At 36.2% G+C, this 21,450-nt stretch overlaps 1 protein-coding gene across 11 annotated transcripts in view; it reads left to right on the forward strand.

The window, feature by feature from the left end:
• NKTR (natural killer cell triggering receptor) overlaps positions 1 to 21,142 on the forward strand; it is a 44,744-nt gene extending 23,602 nt beyond the window's left edge. For 4 of the 11 annotated variants that reach the window (XM_074862420.1, XM_074862795.1, XM_074862890.1 and 1 more), the window contains 11 exons: positions 4,083 to 4,112; positions 4,965 to 5,110; positions 6,350 to 6,572; positions 7,154 to 7,309; positions 8,487 to 8,574; positions 11,147 to 11,292; positions 12,251 to 15,196; positions 15,425 to 15,520; positions 15,843 to 15,902; positions 16,977 to 17,075; positions 18,681 to 21,142. In XM_074862420.1, coding sequence (XP_074718521.1) covers positions 4,083 to 4,112; positions 4,965 to 5,110; positions 6,350 to 6,572; positions 7,154 to 7,309; positions 8,487 to 8,574; positions 11,147 to 11,292; positions 12,251 to 15,196; positions 15,425 to 15,520; positions 15,843 to 15,902; positions 16,977 to 17,075; positions 18,681 to 18,759 — 4,069 coding nt within the window. In that variant the 3' untranslated portion in view covers positions 18,760 to 21,142. Of the gene's footprint in view, positions 1 to 1,421; positions 1,476 to 1,630; positions 4,113 to 4,964; positions 5,111 to 6,349; positions 6,573 to 7,153; positions 7,310 to 8,486; positions 8,575 to 11,146; positions 11,293 to 12,250; positions 15,197 to 15,424; positions 15,521 to 15,842; positions 15,903 to 16,976; positions 17,076 to 18,680 lie in introns of those variants that run through there. The other 7 variants (XM_074863329.1, XM_074862608.1, XM_074862515.1 and 4 more) reach the window with 7 other exon arrangements.
• The last annotated feature ends 308 nt before the right edge of the window (positions 21,143 to 21,450 follow it).

Here is a 21,450-nt window from a genome sequence, read left to right on the forward strand (position 1 = left end):
CTTATTACAACTTAAAGAGGAGTCCTAGGTTGTGTTACCACTTCAAATGCTTGGAGTTCTTGCCTCTGTGTTCAAAAGCTATTTAAAACGTGAGGCTGTTCTGCTGTTACTGCTAGATTTATATTTTATTCCATATCGAGGTTATTGGTTTAATGTGTCTCTCAAGCTCTGCTTTCTTGCTCAAAACTAAATAGCTTTTTTTGTTTTTAGAAATGTTTGTAATGTGTGGTGCCATGCCTAGTTACTAAATTCAAACAAACTAACCACTTTGCTAAATGAAGGATAAAATAAATTGCGGGGACTCTTTTTGTTTCGATTTTACAAATTATTTCTGAATGTTACCAGCTTATTAAAAGTGGTTCATTCCTAAGTCTTTTTGGTGTCCCAAAACAGGTATTTTTCTAATCAAGTTGTTTTTTTTTTACTGTGAATGAAATAACTTTGAGCTAATTATTAAACAGTTGACAGCAATATAAAAAATCTAAACATTTCAGATGAAAGGGGCTGATGTTGCATCATCTTTGAGCAAAAGTGGTATATGTGCACTTATCACACAAGCTGGTCCTGTTGGCTTGATCAAAAGTTAATGTAAAACCACAGCCTGTGCATTCACAGGAAGCTTTTACGTGTAATAAGTAACCAACAGATCACTTCAATGCTGGAATAGGCAGAGACATAATTAAGAACTAATAGTTTATTTGGGGGGGAATATGGATAAGATCCACTGATAATGCATTTCTAAAGCATTGCTGATGTTCAGAATTATACCAGAGCAAAAGTATGGGATTAGCTGGTGCATATGTTTTGTCTTTTTTTCATCTGCAATGTGTTTTTCTATAATTCTGAACACAAACAATCTAGTAGCAATGCATATATTTTAGAGAAAACACCTGGTTTTCTCAATTTTAGAAAAGCTTCGTAGTACGAGGAAGATGTCAGCTAATTGTGAAATGTATGAAGATGCAGACGTTCTGACTTAACACATTGCATTTGTAACTGAAAACATTTAAGCTATGGGGTGCCACCCTATGAAGTAGGGGACTGGACTGGATTCAGTAGAGCATTTGAACACCTATGTGACTGCAAGCATGTGAATAAACCCATTTAAAACAGTTATTCATCTGCTTAAAGTTGTGCGCGTGTTCTAACACTTCTGCTGGATTGACACTTAGAGGGGAGTGGGAGGATTCTCTTTTCTAACTGTTTATCTTTGTCATAGTGTATGCAAGCAGGTTATGTCTATAGGTTTGTTTTTAAGGAGAACTTACTGTAGTTTTCAAAGTACCTTGTATTCTAAAGAAAATTTAGAGCCCTCTTTTAGGCATCCTTGTTCTGCATACAACTTGATTAATATTAATTTTAAACTTGTATTTAATAAAACATAGACTCAGTTTTGTCTGAAAATGTATTACAATTTATTTCTGCCATTTTTGTGTAAAATTTACAGAAACAGTGTTACATCGTGCGCTCCAAAGGTAATGTCTCATTCCTCTAAGGCTGTGTCCTTTCCTTTTCTTCTTTCTGTTTTTATCTTTCTTGTTTTTCTGATCATATTGCTATGTGCATTAAATCCTTTGTTAGGACTGAGGTTCTTGGGGGGGGGGGGGGGGGGTGGGGGTGATAACATACTTTTGTCGAAAAGATGCTTTTCTATTCAGCAGTATCTATAACCAATTTACTTTAAACTTGAGTGAAGAAAGGTATTTGTCCTTCTGTAAATGACTTGGATAATATAGTACATATTATAAGGCAGATTTTGAATGTTTTAAATTTATAAAAGAACTGCATAGAAATGTTATAATAAAATAGTATTTTGGGGGAGGAGCTCATCGTGACTCTAGGATTCTATAGTGTGAGGGCAGTAGGTAGGTTTTCTCCTGATTCAGTTTTGAAGCCAAAGCGAATGTTCAAGGATTGAAAGGCAGAACATATGCAGAAAACTTTGATGTGGTCTTTTAAAGCGCATGTTTGCAGAATAAATGTCAGGTAACAACCCTAACACTGAGATGAGAAAACTTTCAAAAGCACAAGGAGGAGTTGGGTTTCTGCTTCCCATAGGAAGCCTGGTAAGTCACCTAACTCCTCGTCCTGCAATTAAAAAGCTTTCTTTTTGGATAATGCTTTTCCTTGTGTTTTCACTTCATGAACAAGTAAATGAGAAGAATCCTATCCATTTTATCTATCAAATTCCAACTGTAATGGAAGAAACCTCTACATGAGTTTTAATGTACCAACTATCCCTTTATTTGCTTATTGAGGACTAAAGAAAGTACATGCTTAGGTAATTTACTTAATTGGTCTTCAAGTGCTGCTGCAGCATGGCAGGAGAACATTACTACAGCATTCAGATCAAGTGTGTTTGAACCTATTGCTGTTTATAGCTAATTCTGAGCACTAAGTTTTGTTTATTGTTTCATGGAAGTAACCCACTCTTTATTTTTTCACTGCTTGAACTCAGCTTTATAATTAAGCCCGCTTAAACTGTTTACTTAACAGCAGGTTGTTAATGCAGTTACCTTTTGCTCATAGAACTTCAAAAGCTGTAAGAATTTTTCTGTTTGTAGAAATATGCTGTATTAGCAAGGGAAAAAGAAAGAACACCCCCTACTGTTGAGAAATTGTTGTCTTGATAGCATTTCTTTCCCTCTGTTAAACCAAAGAAGTTTTCTGTATTATTCTAGGATTACAGAAGTGGAAGGTCAGTTGGCATTTGGAGCTTAAAAAAAATCAAGAGTGTAAACACTCCTGATTCATAGTTCCATCTTTTGGCATGTGTTCCAGCACTGCAGTGTTCTGAGTTCAAAACCTGAGTGAAGACCTGTGCTTAAAAAGTAGTATTTTATTATAGCAGTGAAAAACTGACTTCATTGTACCACATCCATCTTAATCGTAAATTTAGAAAAAGCATCTGTGATTGATTGATTATTTATTTTGAGAGAGGGGAGTTCACTGGAACAACGCTAGAAAGGCAAAATAGTGCCTGGGGAGGAGAGAGGAAGAATGTTTTCAAATATTAAAATAATGTCAAATGCAAATTATCTTGACTTCTATTTTTTTTTTCTTCCCCAATATACAAGATTAATGTAAGTTCTGATGTACCTTGCTGAATTTGTCTGCATAGCAAGGTTCCCTGTGCAACATTATGCAGGCTTACTTGTAGAAGTAATTTCCTTTATTTTTTGGAAAAGGATACAGAGAAATACCAGGTCATAGCGTTGTCATCAAAAAGGTGCATCTTAACACATAATTGTATATGCACAGCCTTGAATATTCCAATTTGAAGTCAACTCAGAAATTTGGCGTAACTCCAAATGCCTTTTAGGATAGTGTACAAATGTAATGCAGCTGCATTTCTCTTTCAGGCTAGAAACAGCTAAACGTGGGAAGCTGAAAAATAGGGAGGAAGTCTGCATTTATCTCGGGAGTAAACTGTAGGGTAGCATATAATGTCTGCTTGCATTGTGCTGCTGTTGCTTTTGGGAAGCCTGTGAGCTTATGAGCTGAAGTGCTGTAGTCTTGACGGTTAAAGGTAGTATTGCTTTGTACTCTGAGTCATGAGGCCAAGCCAGTAACTGCAGGGTAAGAAAGAAGCCGGGGGGTGGGAAGCAAAGAATCTATCTCATGTTAACTCTTCTTTTTTTTAAATAAACTGACTTTAAAGTGACCTTGTCATGTAAGAACCCAACAATTTTAGCAACACTTAAATTCCACTAGTAACCCAATATTTATTGCCAAATTGTATCTTCTCTGATTAGCAATGTTAGTAAGTTATATATTAATGTGTATTTAAATACACTTCTTTGAAAAGTGTTTATTGCATGCATAAAATGATACTTGGTACAACATTCAAGTATGCACAGTTAGCTAAGCTTCAAACAAATTTCATGTAAAAGTTTAAAAAAGCCTGTGTGTATAATCTGTGAAGTTTTTTTAATTCCATGTATGTAACTGGATTTTTTCGCTATTTTTTTTGTCTTACCTTCACCTCTTTTCTTTTTTTCTGTGCCATTCTCCTCTTTTACTTCATCTGAACCCCTGATTATTTTTTTTACCATCTTACCATCTTGCTGTTTGTCAAACAGAACAACAAAACCTGCTCCTCATCTTGATGGGTAAGAATCCTTTACAGTTTCTTCAGTGATGGCTAAAATTTGAAGGTTGTAAGTCTTCATGTGTTATGTTGAAAGTGGACAACAATGGGGAAACATTCCTAATTCTGTGAAAGATTATACAGTAGAACAAGATGGAAAACAAAAGTTTTAGTTCTGTAAAACTTTCAAGTTGCAACTTGTTTCCTAAAACTGGTCAAAAACTTGGAAGGTCTTAAATCCTAACATTATTTCTTTAAAACTGGTTGATACCCTCAGTCCATACATCAGTGAGTTGAAATGTCAAGTTGAATATATTTGGATAGTACTTTCTTTTGTGGTGTGTTTTTATGAAGTATGAGGCAAACGGAAGGAGGAAAGAGAAATGTGGTATGGCAGAACAAAACTGGGGATTCCTTAATTAGAACTGTCCCTGCAATGCCAGTGGGAATTTGTATGCTGAGTTTATAGAGACCTATAAATGCTTCTTCTCTGGGGAAAACTGAGCTTCTCTGTCGTCTTTATGTATGGACTCTTGGTCTCTCTGTTGCACGAAATTTCAAGAAGAGAAGGATGGATTAGAAATGATGATCTGTTTACCCTGCCCATGCAGAAGAGAGTAGAGTAACGTCAAGTATTTGTCTCAGATGGAACTGGGGTGGACCTCTGTTTCGTGTTGCATGAAATATTAGCATTGTCATAAATGTAACAGTAATAGAAAGCTTATTTTTAAGTTTAATGCATTTTAAGAGCCAGATGATGTCAGTGCAGCCTAATGTTTCTACTTCAGAATGACTTTTTAAATCTGAAATTTGTTGGAAAATAATTACAGCCGTATATAAATGTTTGTACTTTTCAAATATTTTATTTCTGCAGTGTACATGTTGTCTTTGGACTGGTTATTTCTGGTTTTGAAGTAATAGAACAAATAGAAAACCTGAAAACTGATACTGCAAGTAGGCCTTATGCAGATGTACGAGTTATTGACTGTGGGGTGCTTGTTACAAAATCAGCAAAAGATGGTAAGCATACATGTACCTGAAGTTAATTGAAGTTGACACTGTTTTCAAAGACTACAAAAATTATGTCAACGTCTGAAAATCATTATGGTAAATCTCTAGAGTCTTAATTCTTACAAGCCTTTAAAACTTAAATCTTAGTGTAGGCGAGGAAGCCACAGAAAGGGAAAAGGTTTTCTGGCCTAAACCTTTGTGCCTTGGAAAATGTATGCCTTCTTCCTCTTCTCCTTAATTAATGTTTGAGGTTAATGTGACATACTCAAAAAGTAAACAGAAGTTATTTTTCTGAGTTTGAAAGATGGCGACAAACATATGCTTTTCTTGAAGTTGAATTTTGTGCAGTTTCCAAAGCTTCATTTTAAGACCATGTGATGTTAATATATGTGGTATATGTAGTCAGCATAATTTTCCTTTTCATGAGAATTCATAGGGAATAAGTTAAATATATGTTTGGACAGTTGCTGTACAGTAGTGGAGTGTTACAAGTTTGTGTTTTCTACTTCGCTTTTGACTTTCCTTAAGGATAATGTGGTTATTTATGGCCTTTAGAGAAAGTCAAGAGGATAGATGACGTAAAAGTATGAGGATGCAGAAAGGGGAGAATGACAGAGTTTTAGAAATAAGAAATAGACAACTGAGGCTTTGACTAACTTTTTCTTAAACGTTGTTTTGTAATGTGTGCATTGCTTTCTAAAGAAACCATTTTTTTTAATTATAAATGGTCTTTGCTTATCTGTGTATTCTATTCTAACCTAAAGGTGTGAATTCAATGTTACAACCTAAAATACATTTTTCAAAGGAGAAAAGGGGGGGGGAACCCTCCTTCTTAAAATTACAGTTTTTCCTCAGCCTTTCTTTATATTAGCTTGGCACAAGTTAATGTTCAACTTCAGTTACAAACTTGCTGTGTATTAATTTAAAAATGTTTTGGCTCTGCAGTGATATGGAAGTGGTGGAAGTTGTGCATGGAAGTTCTTACAATTTACTTCATAGCAACTGAAATATTTTTTTTTTTTTTTTTGCAGCTATCTTTGCTGGAAAATAGTTGTAGCACTTTTTTGGTATGGGTTTAGACTGGACCCAGTTATACAACATTTTATTATTGTACTTTAATGCATGTCATTGTGAAAAAAGTTAAGCTCCTCTGAAGCAGTACGTGTGTTTATACATGTATATAATGGTATATTTTGTGCTGTATATATGCACATGTGCACACTGTAAATTTAAAATATCTGTTTTAAGCTTTGGAGAAGAAGAAAAAAGTGTGTTCTGACTCAGAAGCTTCAGAATCCTCCTCCAGTGTGTCAAGCTCTTCAGAAACTTCATCTGAAAGTGAAGCTGACAATGAAAGAAGCAGAAGAAGAAAGCGTAAAAGAAGAGTTAAAACCAAACAATCAAGAAAACGAAGAAAGGAAGAGAGAAAGAAAGAGGATCCAAAGTGCAAGCGAACCTCAAACCAAAGACGGTGACTAGTCTCTTAAATTAAAGAATTTCAGAGAAATTTGAAAAATTCTACTTTGTGTTCATGAAATCGTCAAGCAATGAATATGAAAATGCTTTTATTTAAATTAGGATTTTGGTGCTTGATTTTATAAACAAAGCAAGCCAACTAACCAAACAAGAAAAGCCCTAAAGCTGAGCTTGAGTAGATTTTTTCCATGAAAGACTTCGAGATCTTTGCAGATAGAAGCTAGAGTGACTTTGAAATGAGTCTCAGCATGTTAAACTCAGTATACCTGTGTTTAAGTGAGACATTAGGCAAGTAATAGATCTTTCATATATCTTTGATTATATTTTTAAAATAGTTCTTAACAAATGGCAAATTAAAGGCAAAATTATTTGCTGTAAAGCGAGAACTGAGCCTTCTTTCCACTAAGAGTGCACCATTCTTCCTTTAGCCTGAAATGGATGTTAATGAAACATGGTTTGGTTGTTAAGTGACCTTAGTTTGATACATTGTGTGGACTTGTTTTGGATTTCACTTTGGAAAGTGGTGTTTATCAGTTGAGGGTTAATTTTTATTTATCAACTTATTTTTCCCCATAGCAGCCTTTCTGACAAGAGTGATACAACAGAAAAAGCAGTCGATGTTAGCATAAAGAGGGATAAACCTGTGGTACGTCCTGAAGAAATTCCCCCAGTGCCTGAAAATAGATTCTTGCTAAGAAGAGATGTGCCTGTTGTCAGTGTAGAACCTGAACCGTAAGGAACACTGAGCTTTCTTATTATATTGACTTGATGGAAGCTGTGCATAAATTTTACCCACTAATGTTCTATTACTAGTACTAACATCAAATGATGGCTGTAGTGCCAGAATTTCTAAACGAGGTAATTTAATCGTCCTTCTTACAGTTTTCTGTGTAATATTCCTTACAACCTGTGTCAGCATTTTTCAGTGAGATCTAATGAGTGAGTTTCATTGGTCGTTACGGATCATGCATGTTATGACCTTAAACTCAATTACAGATGATGCAAAAAAAAAAAGTGAGTAATTCCAGAAGAAATTTTGCAATGTAAACCACAGCAGTGTTTGGTTGCAAGGGAAACTTGGGATTGGGAGAGGTGACTTTTCATCTTTCTTAGACTGAAGAAGAAACGTTGGTTCAAAATCAGTCAACCAGATTTGTATGACTTATTTATGATTTTTGAAAATAAGATAAAATACTCCTTTTGATAGAACAGAAGTAATGAGTTCAGTTACTTTCAGTTTGTGTTTTGCACATCTACTAAATTGCACTTAGGTTCTTTTTCTATTTAATTTCTTTGCTTTTGGACTCAGATGAGCTGATACATTACATTGCCAGGTATCTCTAAAATCAGTTTGGGTTTTTTTATTTCAGTTAATGGTATAGTCTCCCGTAAGTCTTTTTTTTGAAACCTTACTCATGTTTCCAAAGCCTTAGTAACTGCTTCTTTCAAGGATATTATGCAAACTGTAAAAAGGAGTGCTGAATTGCCTCTTGCTTAGGAAGGAAGCAAGGCTGTAGTACCTGTGGACTGTCGTGGTTGAGTAACTGCTGAGATCCTGAAACTCTTCTGTCCATGTTGTCTTTGTGATCTGTGCACCAAACACAAGTCACTTCTTCAGAAAAGCCACCTACCACTTTACCAGAGTACTTTGCAAGTTCTCTGTTAGCATTTATTTACTCATAAAGAGGTCAGATAGGTTACACGTTTGGTCGAAAACAAGTGTGTGTTGATTTGTCTTTTGTTGCAGAACTGTATGTCTTTATTTCTTGGAGAATTCACTGAATTCTTAGTTCTGCCATCTCAAAATAGATGAGTAAGATTAATATTTTGCATGATCAACTTAAAATTGATCTAAGTTAATTTTTTGGGTTTTTTCCATGTAAGCTCATATTTTTATTAATTTATGTAGGAAGCTTCTTGATGCTACACCAGTTCTGACTGACCAGAAACCATCAGTCTCTAAATCTGGACGAAAAATTAAAGGAAGAGGCACAATAGTATGTGACAATTCTTGTATTGTTGTTTTTTTTTTCTTTCCTCTCACCCAGAGTATCTTGTCTGACCTTGATAAGAGCTTTTACTCTGCTCCACTCATGGGATTTCCTTGCTGTTTCTGTTAAGCATTAGGACTATAACATGTAACAGTAGACAGAGCTGTTCCACAGTGTCCTAAGGGTATGCAGCCCTTTCTGATGTGTATGGCTTGTCCTCCTGAGTTCTGGTATTTGCATCTCCTGATGGTTGTGCATACATTGCTGAGAAACAACAGTTTTGTCGGCAACTTTGGCAGAATCACATTGTTTGTTCTGCTTTTTGACATTTTAAAGTCAACTTTTTGTTTCCTTTTTTTAGCTACTTAATGTATTTTGTCAGGTTACATCAGCTGTGTTGGCTGAGATCATCTGTAATTTCATAGATGACACAGCAGGGACAAGAAGTTACTACTTTGCAGTGCTGGTAGTAAAGCATTTTTACAGATTTGCAGACTTGGTCTTTTTTTTTTTTTATTACCTTTCTCTCTGAAGACTGCCAACTGTTCCTGCAGATTTCTACCTCAGATCTTTGGTGTATCCTGAGGACTTTTGCCTTAGTTCCGCTGTACTCAAGCAAAAGTTCTCTCTCCTCTAATAACCCACAGTGCAGAGCCCCAAGCACACTGCACAGCTCTACTGTTTTTCAGCCAGTAGAAGAGGGAGAAAGTAAGAAAAGCTTTTATAATTGTGCATTTCATTCTGGTATATTTTAAATTGTAGCGTGCCATGACTGAGCATATTCTTTCCCTTTAAAATAATTTAGCAGGCAGCATTTGGGTAACCATAAACCAAACCAAGGCTTGGTCCAGAATTCTTTTGCAAGTGGAAGTCCTCAAAAAAAAAAAACCCAAACCAGTTTCTATATAGATATCAAGCTCTGTATAGCTGAAGACACTTTTCGTTAGAATAGTCTTAACTGAGACTCCTCTGAGCATGATTTTCTTATGTGATAGCCACTGGATTTGAGAAGTACTTTTCTACTGATCCCCATGATGCAATTATTTTAAGCCACAAAATGAACAGTTTAGATGGCCGTAGCGTCGACCAAGGTATTGTAGTGTTTGAGGTTCGCCTGAGAACCGACCCGTGTTTGCCAGCCTTGATGTTAAATCCAATAGCTGTCTCTGCTGCATCTGACAGCTTTCGTTTGTATTTGACACTTCTGGTAGCCACTAAAGGAAGCCTTTTAAATTGAATGTTTTGAAATATTTATGTAAATTTAAAAAAAAAGCTGAGTGGAATTTGCTTTTGCTAGGGATTTGGGTGTCTGTGTCTTGTTTTTCCTAATTTTGGCACCCTGTTGGCAAAATTAAGACTGAGAAGCAGTAATATCAGAAATAATTTAGGGCTAGCAATTAGTTGGAGAAACAAATCTTTCTGCAATCTCTTAATAGTCTGATTAGCAACTGTTTCTGTCCAGGGCAAGCTTGTTTGATGTTTTTCAAAATGCTTGTTTAGTTTTGAATCCTCTTAGGTTCTGAGAGACTCCTAAGTATAATGTGAGAGAATTAGGGAGGTCCGTGAAACCTTCGCAACCTATTAAATGCCATTCCATCTGTAAAAAAATTTTTTTTAAGTAGTCACTGCTTCAGCTCAAAGGATAGGGAAGCTCCAAATCTTTATGGCAGGTTATCTTTATATTTTTGTATAATCCGGATGTCTTAAAGACTTCTGCCTGCAATTAACTGAATAAACCAATACATGTATCTTTCTGGTTTTATTCTGGGGGGCAATTTTTTTTTTGATGTTTTCACATATCGCTTGCTTTTATAAGTGGCTCAAAATAATTGAGTAAACCTTTGAGTCAAGGAGCATCTAATTTCCTCACAAAATTTACCTAAGTGTGTATCCAGCTGGGTAATGGAAAATAATGACTTAGCAATATTAGAGGTTTTTTTTTCTCTGCTGCACAAGTAGCTCTTATTGCCTACTTAAATGCTGTGCCTAAGCACAAGTTTTTAAGTATTAAGCTTCATTACACTTTTGTGAAGGGTGGGTTTTTTTTGCTTGAAAGGTGTCTTAAACTGGATTCCTATTTCTGAAGAGCTGAACAGCAGTAGCTTTTGAAATAGGGCTTGTCTTTACTCATACAGTTAAGTGTCTGCTAACTGAAGTGAAACAGCTGTGCTTTAGTATCCTGAAAAAAAAAGTTGGTTATCTGCAGTAATTGTGTTATTCCAAAGTGTGTTACCTAAAGGGGATCCATGACCACTTCCTCGAGTCTTCCTTTTACATTTTCAAAAAAATGGATTAGCTGCTGGCCCCTCTCAAACTTTGTGAAATGCTCTCGGAGTAGGTAAAGATACAGTTAGCTATGTAATCCAGTCTCACGTGCAGGGTATATGCATACCAAAAGTGGGTATTTTTGGCAGGAAATCTAGAGTTTGTTTTCTTCATGGACTTTGTGTGGGTAATGTTATCTGACTTGTGTTACAAAGATGCATCTAAAATCTGTGTAAGAGGCACCGTATCTTTTCTATATTATTCAGTCTCTTTTAAAGAAAAATGTGTTATGCATCTGTCTTTGTTTTCATAGCGATATCACACACCACCTCGATCACGATCTTGTTCTGAATCTGATGATGATGGGAGCAGTGAGACCCCTCCTCACTGGAAAGAGGAAATGCAGCGATTACGAACGTACAGACCACCTAGTGGAGAAAAGTGGAGTAAAGGCGATAAGTAAGATCCTAACCACAAATTTAAAATGTCTGGCTTTTTCACACAAGCTTGAATAGATTGTGTAGATGTACCATGCCGTTCATGTCTGAATAAAAAAATGTATCTCCATTTAAATTCCAAAAATCAGAGTGGAAAATTTTCTTAAAACCTTTCTACTTTGCTAACGTGACACCAGATGAACAGTGTCAGAAGAGTTGTTTCTGATGGTGCCATCTTGGATATTTATTTAAGAAGTAATTAATAGACCTGTCCAGTTTCCTGTTGCTTTCCATAAAGCCAGTCATGTCAGATTTCCTTTAGCCTCAACCTTGGTTATATGGTTTCTTCGGTTACCAAATAAGACAATTGAATCCACCAATCCTATATTGTTTTAGCTGTATGTTCCTTCTGCAATTGCAAACTGATGGAAGCCAGCTCTCCGGAATTTCTGATGACTTGATACTAAATATGAGCTGCTATCAAATTCTGATAGATAAACCTCAAAAGAAAAACTTAAGGATATCAAATATAATCATTACTGAGTAATTGTGAATGTTTCTGATAGTAGTCTTTTAGCTGGTACAGCAGTAAACTGAACGCACTCAGTATATAAAAAGAACTAAATAGATTATGATTTAAAGTTTGTATTTAAACGTGGTTTAAGAATCCGATATTTGTAGAGGTCAAAGTCCTGTGGACTAGAGTAGTTAAAACATGAAATCTCTTTACACAGGTTCTACAATATGCAAAACTTGCTGATGTTGGCTGATTCATTTCTTAGAGAAGTAGCTCTCCTGATAGTAATGTAATTCTATATCTTAAAAAGAGTGTAACAAGCTCAGTCAAAACACAGTTGTCTGGTAGTAAAGGGGGTGTGTGTCAGGGGGAGTGTGAATTTTTTTAAAACTTGGAGGTGGGGAAAATACTTAGTTTATCTGAAGTTTTTAAAGTATTTTCACTTAGTGCTTTGTTTTTCTAGGTTGAGTGACCCATGTACAAGCAGATGGGATGAAAGAAGTGCATCCCGGAGATCAAGATCTTGGTCACATAACGGTTATTCCGATCTAAGTACTGTGAGATATTCTAGCCATCACAAAAAACACAGAAAAGAGAAAAAGAAGGTGAAACATAAAAAGAAATCTAAAAAGCAGAAGCATTTCAAGAAGCACAAGCAAACAAAAAAAAAGAAAACATCAGCCTCATCAGATGTAGAATCCTCTCATTCCTTCTTCAGGAGGGCAAAGTCGTCATGTGATCGTGAGAGGAAATCTCGTTCTTCTTCATTGTCTTCTAGGCATTCATCCAGAAGAGACTGGTCTAAATCTGATAAGGAGGACCAAAGCTCATCAACTTTATCAAGCAGAGGGACTCGATCATACTACAGGTCCAGGTCTAGATCCAGATCTAGGTCTAAATCAAGATCTTATTCCCGAAGAAGTTCTAGATCAAGATCAGCCTCTAAATCATCGCGTTCTCGAAGTAGGTCAAGGTCAAGTTCTAACCCTAGGCATCAAAAGACAGTTTCCAATTCTCCACGAAATATTTCAGCACGATTAAATGAAAACAAGTTGAACAAGACTTCTGATCCTGTAAGAGCAGTTATACTCCCGAGTGATAAGGTTGTTGTACCACCAGTTGTCCCAGAAAACCTCCCTGTTATTCCCTTAAGTGATAGTCCACCGCCTTCAAGGTGGAAACCTGGACAGAAACCATGGAAGCCATCTTATGAGCGAATTCAAGAAATGAAAGCTAAAGCAACCCATTTAATACCCACACAAACTAATTACAATTTAGTAGTCGTTAAAGAGGCTAACACTTCTTCCTCGTACTGTAAGCGACAAAGTTCAGATAGCGATCGAAGCGGCTATTCCAAATATCGTAGTGACAGAAGCTCAGATAGTTGGCTGAGATCAAGAAGCAGGTCCTCTCAAAGTAGGTCATACTCAAGATCTTATACGAGATCTAGAAGTCCATCTAGCTGTAGGACAAAATCTCATTCTTCTGGCAGGTCACCATTACCAAGTAAGTACCACAGTGACAGGTCAGGTTATAGTGAGTCAACATCTTATTATTCCCTTAGTGATGATGATAGACACAGAAACAAAAGAAAATCCGCATCAAGTGGTCAGAACGCTCGGTCTCTTAAACCGAGGCAAGAAACAAGCTCTGAAAGTACTCTCCCTTATAAGTGTACAAAAGACTATGATGAGTCTTCTCAAGGATTGAAAGAGAGCGACAGTTTATCATCTTCAGACTTCTCTACTGACAGTGAGTGTTCTGCCAAAATGAAAGCAGTCCAAGAAAAAGAAGACCGTTTTCAATTAGAAGAAGATACTCAGAAACAGGATAAAAATAGCTTAAGTTCTGAGAGGAGGGGGGGGAAATCCAAATGTGAAGGGGATTCTGATCATGCTAAAAAGAAAGCAGCTAAGGAGAAATCTCCTGAGCAGCCTAGAGGTGGTGCAAAAACTAAACGAAAATCCTATTCAGGTAGTAAATGGGACTCTGAATCAAATTCTGAAAGAGGGGATGCAAGGCATAATAGAGGAGATTCCAGACCCTCCTCTAGTAAAGAAGAAGGAGAGGCCACATCAGGATCTGATACAGAACTTAGCGTTACCAAAAGGATAAAAAAACAATCAAATTCTTCAGAAGGCTTTCTGGATTCTGATTGTACGTGGAAGACAAGCAAACAGTTGTCAACTTCTGAGTCTGAGAGTTCTTGTTCTAGCTCAACAAACATTAGAGGAAAGGCAAAGAAACACAAACATGGATCAAAGAAACCTCTTAAAAAATCACATTCAAAAAAAGCAAAAGAAAAGTCAAAAGGGAAAAAGGAGAAGAAACACAAAGTTCAGAAAAGAAAAGAAATGTTTCATTGGCAGCCCCCGCTGGAGTTTGGTGAAGAAGATGATGATGAGGTAAATGAAAAGCTGGGTACTGAGGATGATAAAAAAGAAAACCAGCTTACCGGGGACATAAAGGATAAAAACCAAGTTTATGAAAAGGATGAAATAGTCAAAGACAAAATGGGAAATGGTGAAAAGAGTTGTGCAGATGAAAACCTTTTAGGTAGAAACGCTACATGTGATGCCTCACCAGATGGCAGTAACATTAATAAAGATAGCATTGAAACAGATGCTTCAACCAGTGCTTTAAACTCAGGAATAAATGTGACCACGTGCAAGGATGAGATTAAACAAGTTGAGGAAAGTAACCAGAACGGATTGGAAGATGTTATTCAGACAGATGACAGCATGGAGATTTGTACTCCAGATCGTAACTCACCAGGAAAGGTTGATGTGGATATTTTGTCTCCTGTTATTCTCACTACTAAACCTCAGGCTTTAAGTGCTAGTATAAATGAAGGTTTACACGTTGAAATGCCTGAACAAGATGCTGTCAAGCTAGGAAACAATATTATAGACTTTATTAATGTTAAAGAAGAAAAAGAAACAGGAAGGCAAGAAAATAACTCTGTCCCTGTGCCCAGTGCTAAAGACTGTAATCTAAAAAGTGAAATTACTGAAAATACACAAAGTGGTATGATAGATAATAAATGGAAGCCTTTGCAAGGTGTTGGTAACTTACAGCCAGCACCAATTAGTACTGCTGCAGAAGTTAAGAATGTAGCTTTAGCACCGGAGCCTAAACCAGCAGGTTTAAGAATTGAAATAAAAGCTAAAAATAAAGTAAGGCCTGGGTCTCTGTTTGATGAAGTTAGAAAAACAGCACGGCTAAATCGAAGGCCAAGGAACCAAGAAAGTTCCAGTGAGGAAGAATCTCCAAGTAGAGATGACAATAGCCTGTCCAGGAGTCTCAGCAGGTCACGAAGTAAATCTGAATCTAAATCCAGACACCGAACAAGGTCCATATCCTACAGTCACTCAAGGAGTCGGTCCCGAAGTTCTACATATTCATATAGGTAAGAAGTGTGTGCTAGTCCCACAGCCTACCGTGTTAACTTGAAAGTTCTGATATTTTTAAGGCGTGTTTTTCAACTCATGTTTTCCTTTTAAACGGCACTGTATCATTTAGCAAGTGTGGAATAAATATTTAGCTTAAAAGATAAAGCTTTATAATGCTTCCTGTTTTCTGCTGCCCTTCAGTTGTATTCTGTTACGTGCTTTCCAAAGTTGTTCATTGATTGTAGGTCAAGAAGCTATACAAGAAGCCGAAGCAGAGGATGGTATAGTAGAGATCGGTCAAGAAGTCGAAGTAGTTCTTACCACAGTTACAAGAGTCGTAGGTAAGTGTCTCTGACTGGAGGTAGTGTTGGGGTATATCACAAAACCAGTAAATTAGGCATAGCAGTACGATGCTTCAGTCTCTGAGCGAGTTGGAAATGTGCTTAGCTCTGCGTACTGCAGTCTGAAGTATCTACTTGAAATGTGCAAGCTTGAATAGTCAGATTTCAAAATTTCCTGTTACTGAAAATAATTTTGTTTAATGTTTGGTAGTATGGATAAGGAATTCTGAGCAAATCATGTTCCTCTCCTTTCGTTCCCCTCTCCCCACGCTCTCTTCAGCACTTGATTCTGATTAACTTCAAATGTCTCTGTTTTTGTCAGTCGGACCTATAGTAGAAGTAGATCCAGAAGTAGTTCCTATGGTCATCACAGTCGATCCAGGTATGGAGTATAGTTTTATACAAACTCTGCAATAAATGTACTTATTATAAAAATATCTCAGTATAAGAATACCCCTCTATAGTATTTAAAAATATACTATCACGATAGCAAGTTGAATCAAAGCTAAATCAACATAAAACACTTAAAAGCTGAAAATAACCAAATCATCCTGACATTATGGTTATAGGTGATGATACGAGATAAGTAATACTGAACACATTTCCCTTTATTGTTAAAATAAAATTGAGTTATAAATGGAATCACTTCATTTCTTGTTTTCAGAAGTATTAGCAAACGAGATTTTTACTGCATCTGCAATTTGTAGAGAAAACACAAAACTTTTAAAATGCTTAGTAAATCTTTTCTAGGGTAATAAATGAGAGATTTTTACAGTTGTTTTGAAGATACCTCTTATCCTGGTTTCGGCTGGGATTGAATTAATTTTCTTCCTAGCAGCTGGTACAGTGCTGTGTTTTGGATTCAGTGTGAGAATCACATTGATAACACACTGATGTTCCAGCATTGCTAAGCAGTGCTTACCCTAAGTGCAGGATTTTTCAGTATTCCGTGCTCTGCCAGCGAGCGGGTGCACAGGAAGCTGCGAGGGAGCGTGGCCAGGACAGCTGACCCGAGCTAGCCAAAGGGCTACTCCATACCATAGGATGTCATGCCCAGTATACAAACTGGGGGTGGTTCGCTGGGAGGCAGATCGCTGCTGGCTCACCGGGTGGTGAGCAATTGCATTATGCATCACTTGTCTCTTCCTGGGTTTTATTTCTTTCTCTCTTTTTACTCTTTGGTTTTTTTAATTCTCCTCCCCATCCCACTGGGAGGGGGGAGGAGTGAGCAAGTGGCTGTGTGATACTTAGTTGCTGGCTGGGGTTAAACCATGACACTTGTTCTTGTATTTAAACTTTTATAAAATGTAGAGTTACTGTTTGCCACATCATTCAAAAGTAATTTCTGCCTAGCCACTCATCTCTGTATATAAATGTGTTTAAAACGTACATTTAAAATAAACAGCATTTTAGACAAGAAATTGTAAATTTACAATTACTTTCTTTTCCCTTAAAGTAGGTCATACACATATGATAGTTACTATAGCAGAAGTCGAAGTAGAAGTAAAAGGAGTGACAGCTATCGAAGATCTAGAAGTTATGATAGGCGATCCAGGTACGTTTTTGCTAGCATGACTTTGACACTGTATTTGTGCAAAAGAGTTTGCTAAATACATACGATGGTCCTGAAGGCTAATGTTTTCTTCCCCCAAGCATAAAAAAATACATTATTACCAGAAGTAATAATTAAAATTAGAGCACGTGTGTGAGTGAGGAAATGGGAATTTCTGACATACTAAATTTGTGGATGGAGTAGAAACTAGGGTAAGAAAGATTTGAGAAGTCTCCAGTTCATTGTGTGTATGCATTCAAAATAAGCACATTTTGGGTTTTTTTAATAATTGTAAACGTTTCTTAAAAACGACAATGAACTAGCTCTCAAGATGTAAATAGAGTGCCCTGTTATGGATTAAAAGCCACCTGGTGTGCAAAGAATTCCATTAGATGGTAAATTCTTTTTGGTTAGACTGCAGAAGTGGATTTAAAAAAAAAAATCTGGAAGGGAAATTAAAAATTGCAGTGCTATCCAGAATGAATTTTTAACTTTATGGAACATAGAAGACCTGCAAATCCAGTATGCTGCTGATGAATTTAGGATAAATCATATTCTGCTGAGTCGAGGGGAATTATACAGGTGTAAGTGAGCGCATTTCCCGAAGATCAGAAATGGAACAGGATAGAGAGAGAGAGTGGATGTCATTGATGATTTGGTTTGTCCCATGTTAGTCACTGGTAAATCAGGCAGATCTCTAAGACTGCTGTAAATTTTCATCCTCTGCTGTCCTCATTCTCGTTTTTCACAACTTTGAACCAACTTTTAACAGCCTTGGTCTCACCCATTTCCCCATCTAGTTCTGACAGCAAGACGACTTTCATCTTGTGTTTGAGGGGAAATTAATGAGATTAACGAAGGGTGTGGAAATAAGACTTGCAAAATCATTGTTTCAGTATGTTGGGAAGCTTCAGAGAAACAATGTTGGGTTAGGATATGCCCATCTTTGATTTTAGAAAGCTTTCCTTACAGGCACGAGACTGGAAAATCTCTAAGAAAAGTTTATTCTCTGTAATTTGAGTATGTCCTGTGGCTTGTTTGAAACCATCTGGACTCTATCTTGATGTTTGGCCAGGTGCTGAACTTGGAATTCTTCTGGATAAGCCAAAACATTTTAATCTACAACTTCCACTTTGCAGACACTCACACACTCCTGTTGTTACAGGACCCAATTCTTAAAGAGCCTTCCTCAAAAGAAAAAGTGCAATATATAAAGCAGGGGGTTGTGAAATTATCTTAGTTGAGGAACACTCACAATATAAAATTGTATTTGTTAGGATATACTTCTCAGTCAGCTATTAGCACTTACAAAATCAGTTATTTTGGATTATTTCATAGCTGTATCAGAGAAGGCAAGAAAATTTGGTAGTTACAAACACAGTTTGACTCGTTACACAGGATTTTCATCGTGTAAAGTTCATCGTTATTTTCATTTTGAGTGTCCCTTAATGAATACTTCATTTGTATGAAATACAATCCTGTAAAAGACTTCTTATATGTTTTCTTCTTGTCTTGTGTGTGTCTGTCTTGGCAATTTTTTTACATGATACAATTTTGAATTTGAAGCTGAAAATAGAATTTTGAGGCATTTTAATCTTTTCTTTATAGATCTTATGGCTCTGACAGTGAAAGTGATCGCAGTTACTCTAACAATCGAAGTCCCAGTGAAAGCAGCAGATATAGCTGAAAACGTTTCTTTTGATGATGAAAACTGCATTTAATGATTTTTTTCAGTGTTATGTTAAAAACTGTTTTGACAGTGTCACAAGCGAAGTTGAAGGGTATTTACTGAGTTAGCTGAAACTTTAACATTTAACAGTGAACTCACTTGACTGACTGTGTACTTATGGAGAGAAGTACTGAGCTCAACTCAAAAATTAAAAAAAAAAAAAAGAAAATCAGTTATGTCAAATGCTACTGTTCCAAATAGGGGGAAGAAAAAAAAAAAATCAGTTTTATTTCCTTGAATGGGATTTTCCAAGCCATGAATGACACTTAGGTGAATTTGCTGCCACCACTTTTCTGGGTTCAGCAATCAGTACTGTCTTCAAGTATGTTTATAAACACCTTAGGGCTTTCTGCCTGTTTAATATTAAATATATGCTATCAACTATAAAACTGTGAAGAAAACTTCTTACAAAAGCTGCCATTTCTAGTTTATTAAAATGCTTTTTTTAGGGCTGGAGGATGGGTTCCATGCTGTCTTATTTGTTGATTATTGCATTATATACACAACAGCCAGGTGACAAAAACAGACTGCCACTCTGTCTTAATCCTTACTGTACTGTGATATTACAGAAGTCTGCTGAAAAGGGTGAGATTATGCACAATGGGAATTGTCAAACTGACAAGCAGTGAGCAAAAGTGTGGTGAATGAGTGTTGATCTTAATATCCAACTTGTCTAAACTTATACGTTTAAAAGTGAATTTTGTGATAAACAGCAGTGTTCTTAAGAGTCTGAAAGTTTCTAAACACTTTGAACTTCATTTCAATCCATATTACAGTGCTTTGCATACTTCAACACGTTTTGAAGTTGAATTGTTGTAAACTGTTGAGTATATCATGAGTTTGTTCAATAACGCTTTTTAAAAAACTTAAGCGATGATAATTTTTTGAGAAAATCAAACCATAATGGTTTCTTTATAAAATGTCTGTAGATGTATCCCCTTTGCCATAGGGAATATCACATACTGATATTGCAGATACTGAACTATGTATTGTTGAAGTGATACGACTACAAAAATACTGGTATGCCTGGTAAAAAGCATGGACAATACTTTCAAAGTTTAATACCAAAAATGATTCCATGTTACAGGTAAATGGTTTGCAAAAAAACCCATAGATTTAAGCTGAAGAGCATTGAGTCATCTTTGCAATATTCTAATTGAGTTGATTTAAAATAATTTGTAGTTTTTCAGTGTTTAGAAAGTTGTGAACTAAGAAATACTTTTTTTTTTATGGCATAATGTAACCTGAAAAGTAGGGTCTGTAGTGAAAAAACAGGCTAACGTAGCTTTATTAGAGCTAATGAGTACTGTTGTATTATAATAGTTTTCATTACTGGCTTTCTGTAATATCTTGAGATGCTTTCATTTTCTCAAATGTTTTCAATTATTGAAACTTTAAATCTCGTCAGGTCCTAACAGCTTTGAAAATTAAAAGCAGCAATTTCTTGCTTAGACGTCAATTCCTACTGTCTCTCTGATTGAATTAAGCTATCCAAAATTAGCTTTTGGTACACTTCTGAAACATGAAAAGAAGTTTGAAGACTGTAATGATGCCCTCCATTTCTGTCCGTGAACAGCTGAATAAGACATTTGTACGCAGTTTCCTAAAACTGAATTTCTCATATAGGTTTTTCACTTTCTAGAAGAACCCAGAATTCTGGACTTACACCCTTCCTACTCTTGTAGTTCAGTGAAAAAGTGTGTGCAAATAATCCTTTTGAATCAATATTTTGTAAGCTGCTTATGCTTTTTAACACTGAGTACATTTATTACTCAAGTCAGTATACATTTCCAGACACGTTTCTAACAGTAGCAGCCATGTCAGAGTCCTGAACAAATATTTCATTGCTAACTCAAGATAATGGTTGTTACAGTTTCATAGTTTTAAGTAACTTGTTTTTTCCCTTACTGAGAAAATAAAACTAGTGGGTTAGTGGTGTAACAAAATATACAAATAGAACCATTGCCATTCAACACTTTTTAGAGAAAATGCTGTTTCAGAATTGGACTTTGTCATATTTCAGATCTGAGTTGACTTTTTATTTCCAAAGCCAGGAAAAGGTAATATGGTCAATCAGTTAATTGTAGTTGTCCAAAATTGCTGAAATGTCACTAATGTCTATTTCATATCTTGAATTAAAGCTCTGTAAAGAAACTCCATCTGTTAGATGGTCAAGGAGGGAAGGTGGGGGGAGTATTTTTACTTAGTGAAGTCTGTTAAATTGTTCTTCAGATAAAAATTACTCCTGAGCTGTTTTTCTAACGTTGGTCTATGTTTTTGCAATTTTGTTATTCAAAAGTAGTTGCTGTTTGTAAAATAAACTTTTGTACATATCTGCAAATGCTGTTTTCTCTACATCTGGAAGAATCTGTTGCTGCTTGAGACAAAATAGTCAGGAAAATTAAAAATATACTTCAATTTCTTTATCCGCTTTTGTCCCTTGCAAGATTACATACAGGTCACCTCTCGTTCTCCTGACCTACATAGAGGATGATTCCTCGGCGAGAGACTGCACTGGGTTTACATAATAGTCATTGGAGGAACAAATGTTTTGAAATTTCAAAGTGATTTGAGGTCTCACCGTTTCCGCAAGGTATAGAAAAGGTTCCTATCTGTCACGAAAAGATACACTTACCAGATCTACCCAGA

Source organism: Strix uralensis, chromosome 1 (assembly GCF_047716275.1).
Source record: "Strix uralensis isolate ZFMK-TIS-50842 chromosome 1, bStrUra1, whole genome shotgun sequence".
Taxonomy (NCBI): Eukaryota; Metazoa; Chordata; class Aves; order Strigiformes; family Strigidae; genus Strix; species Strix uralensis.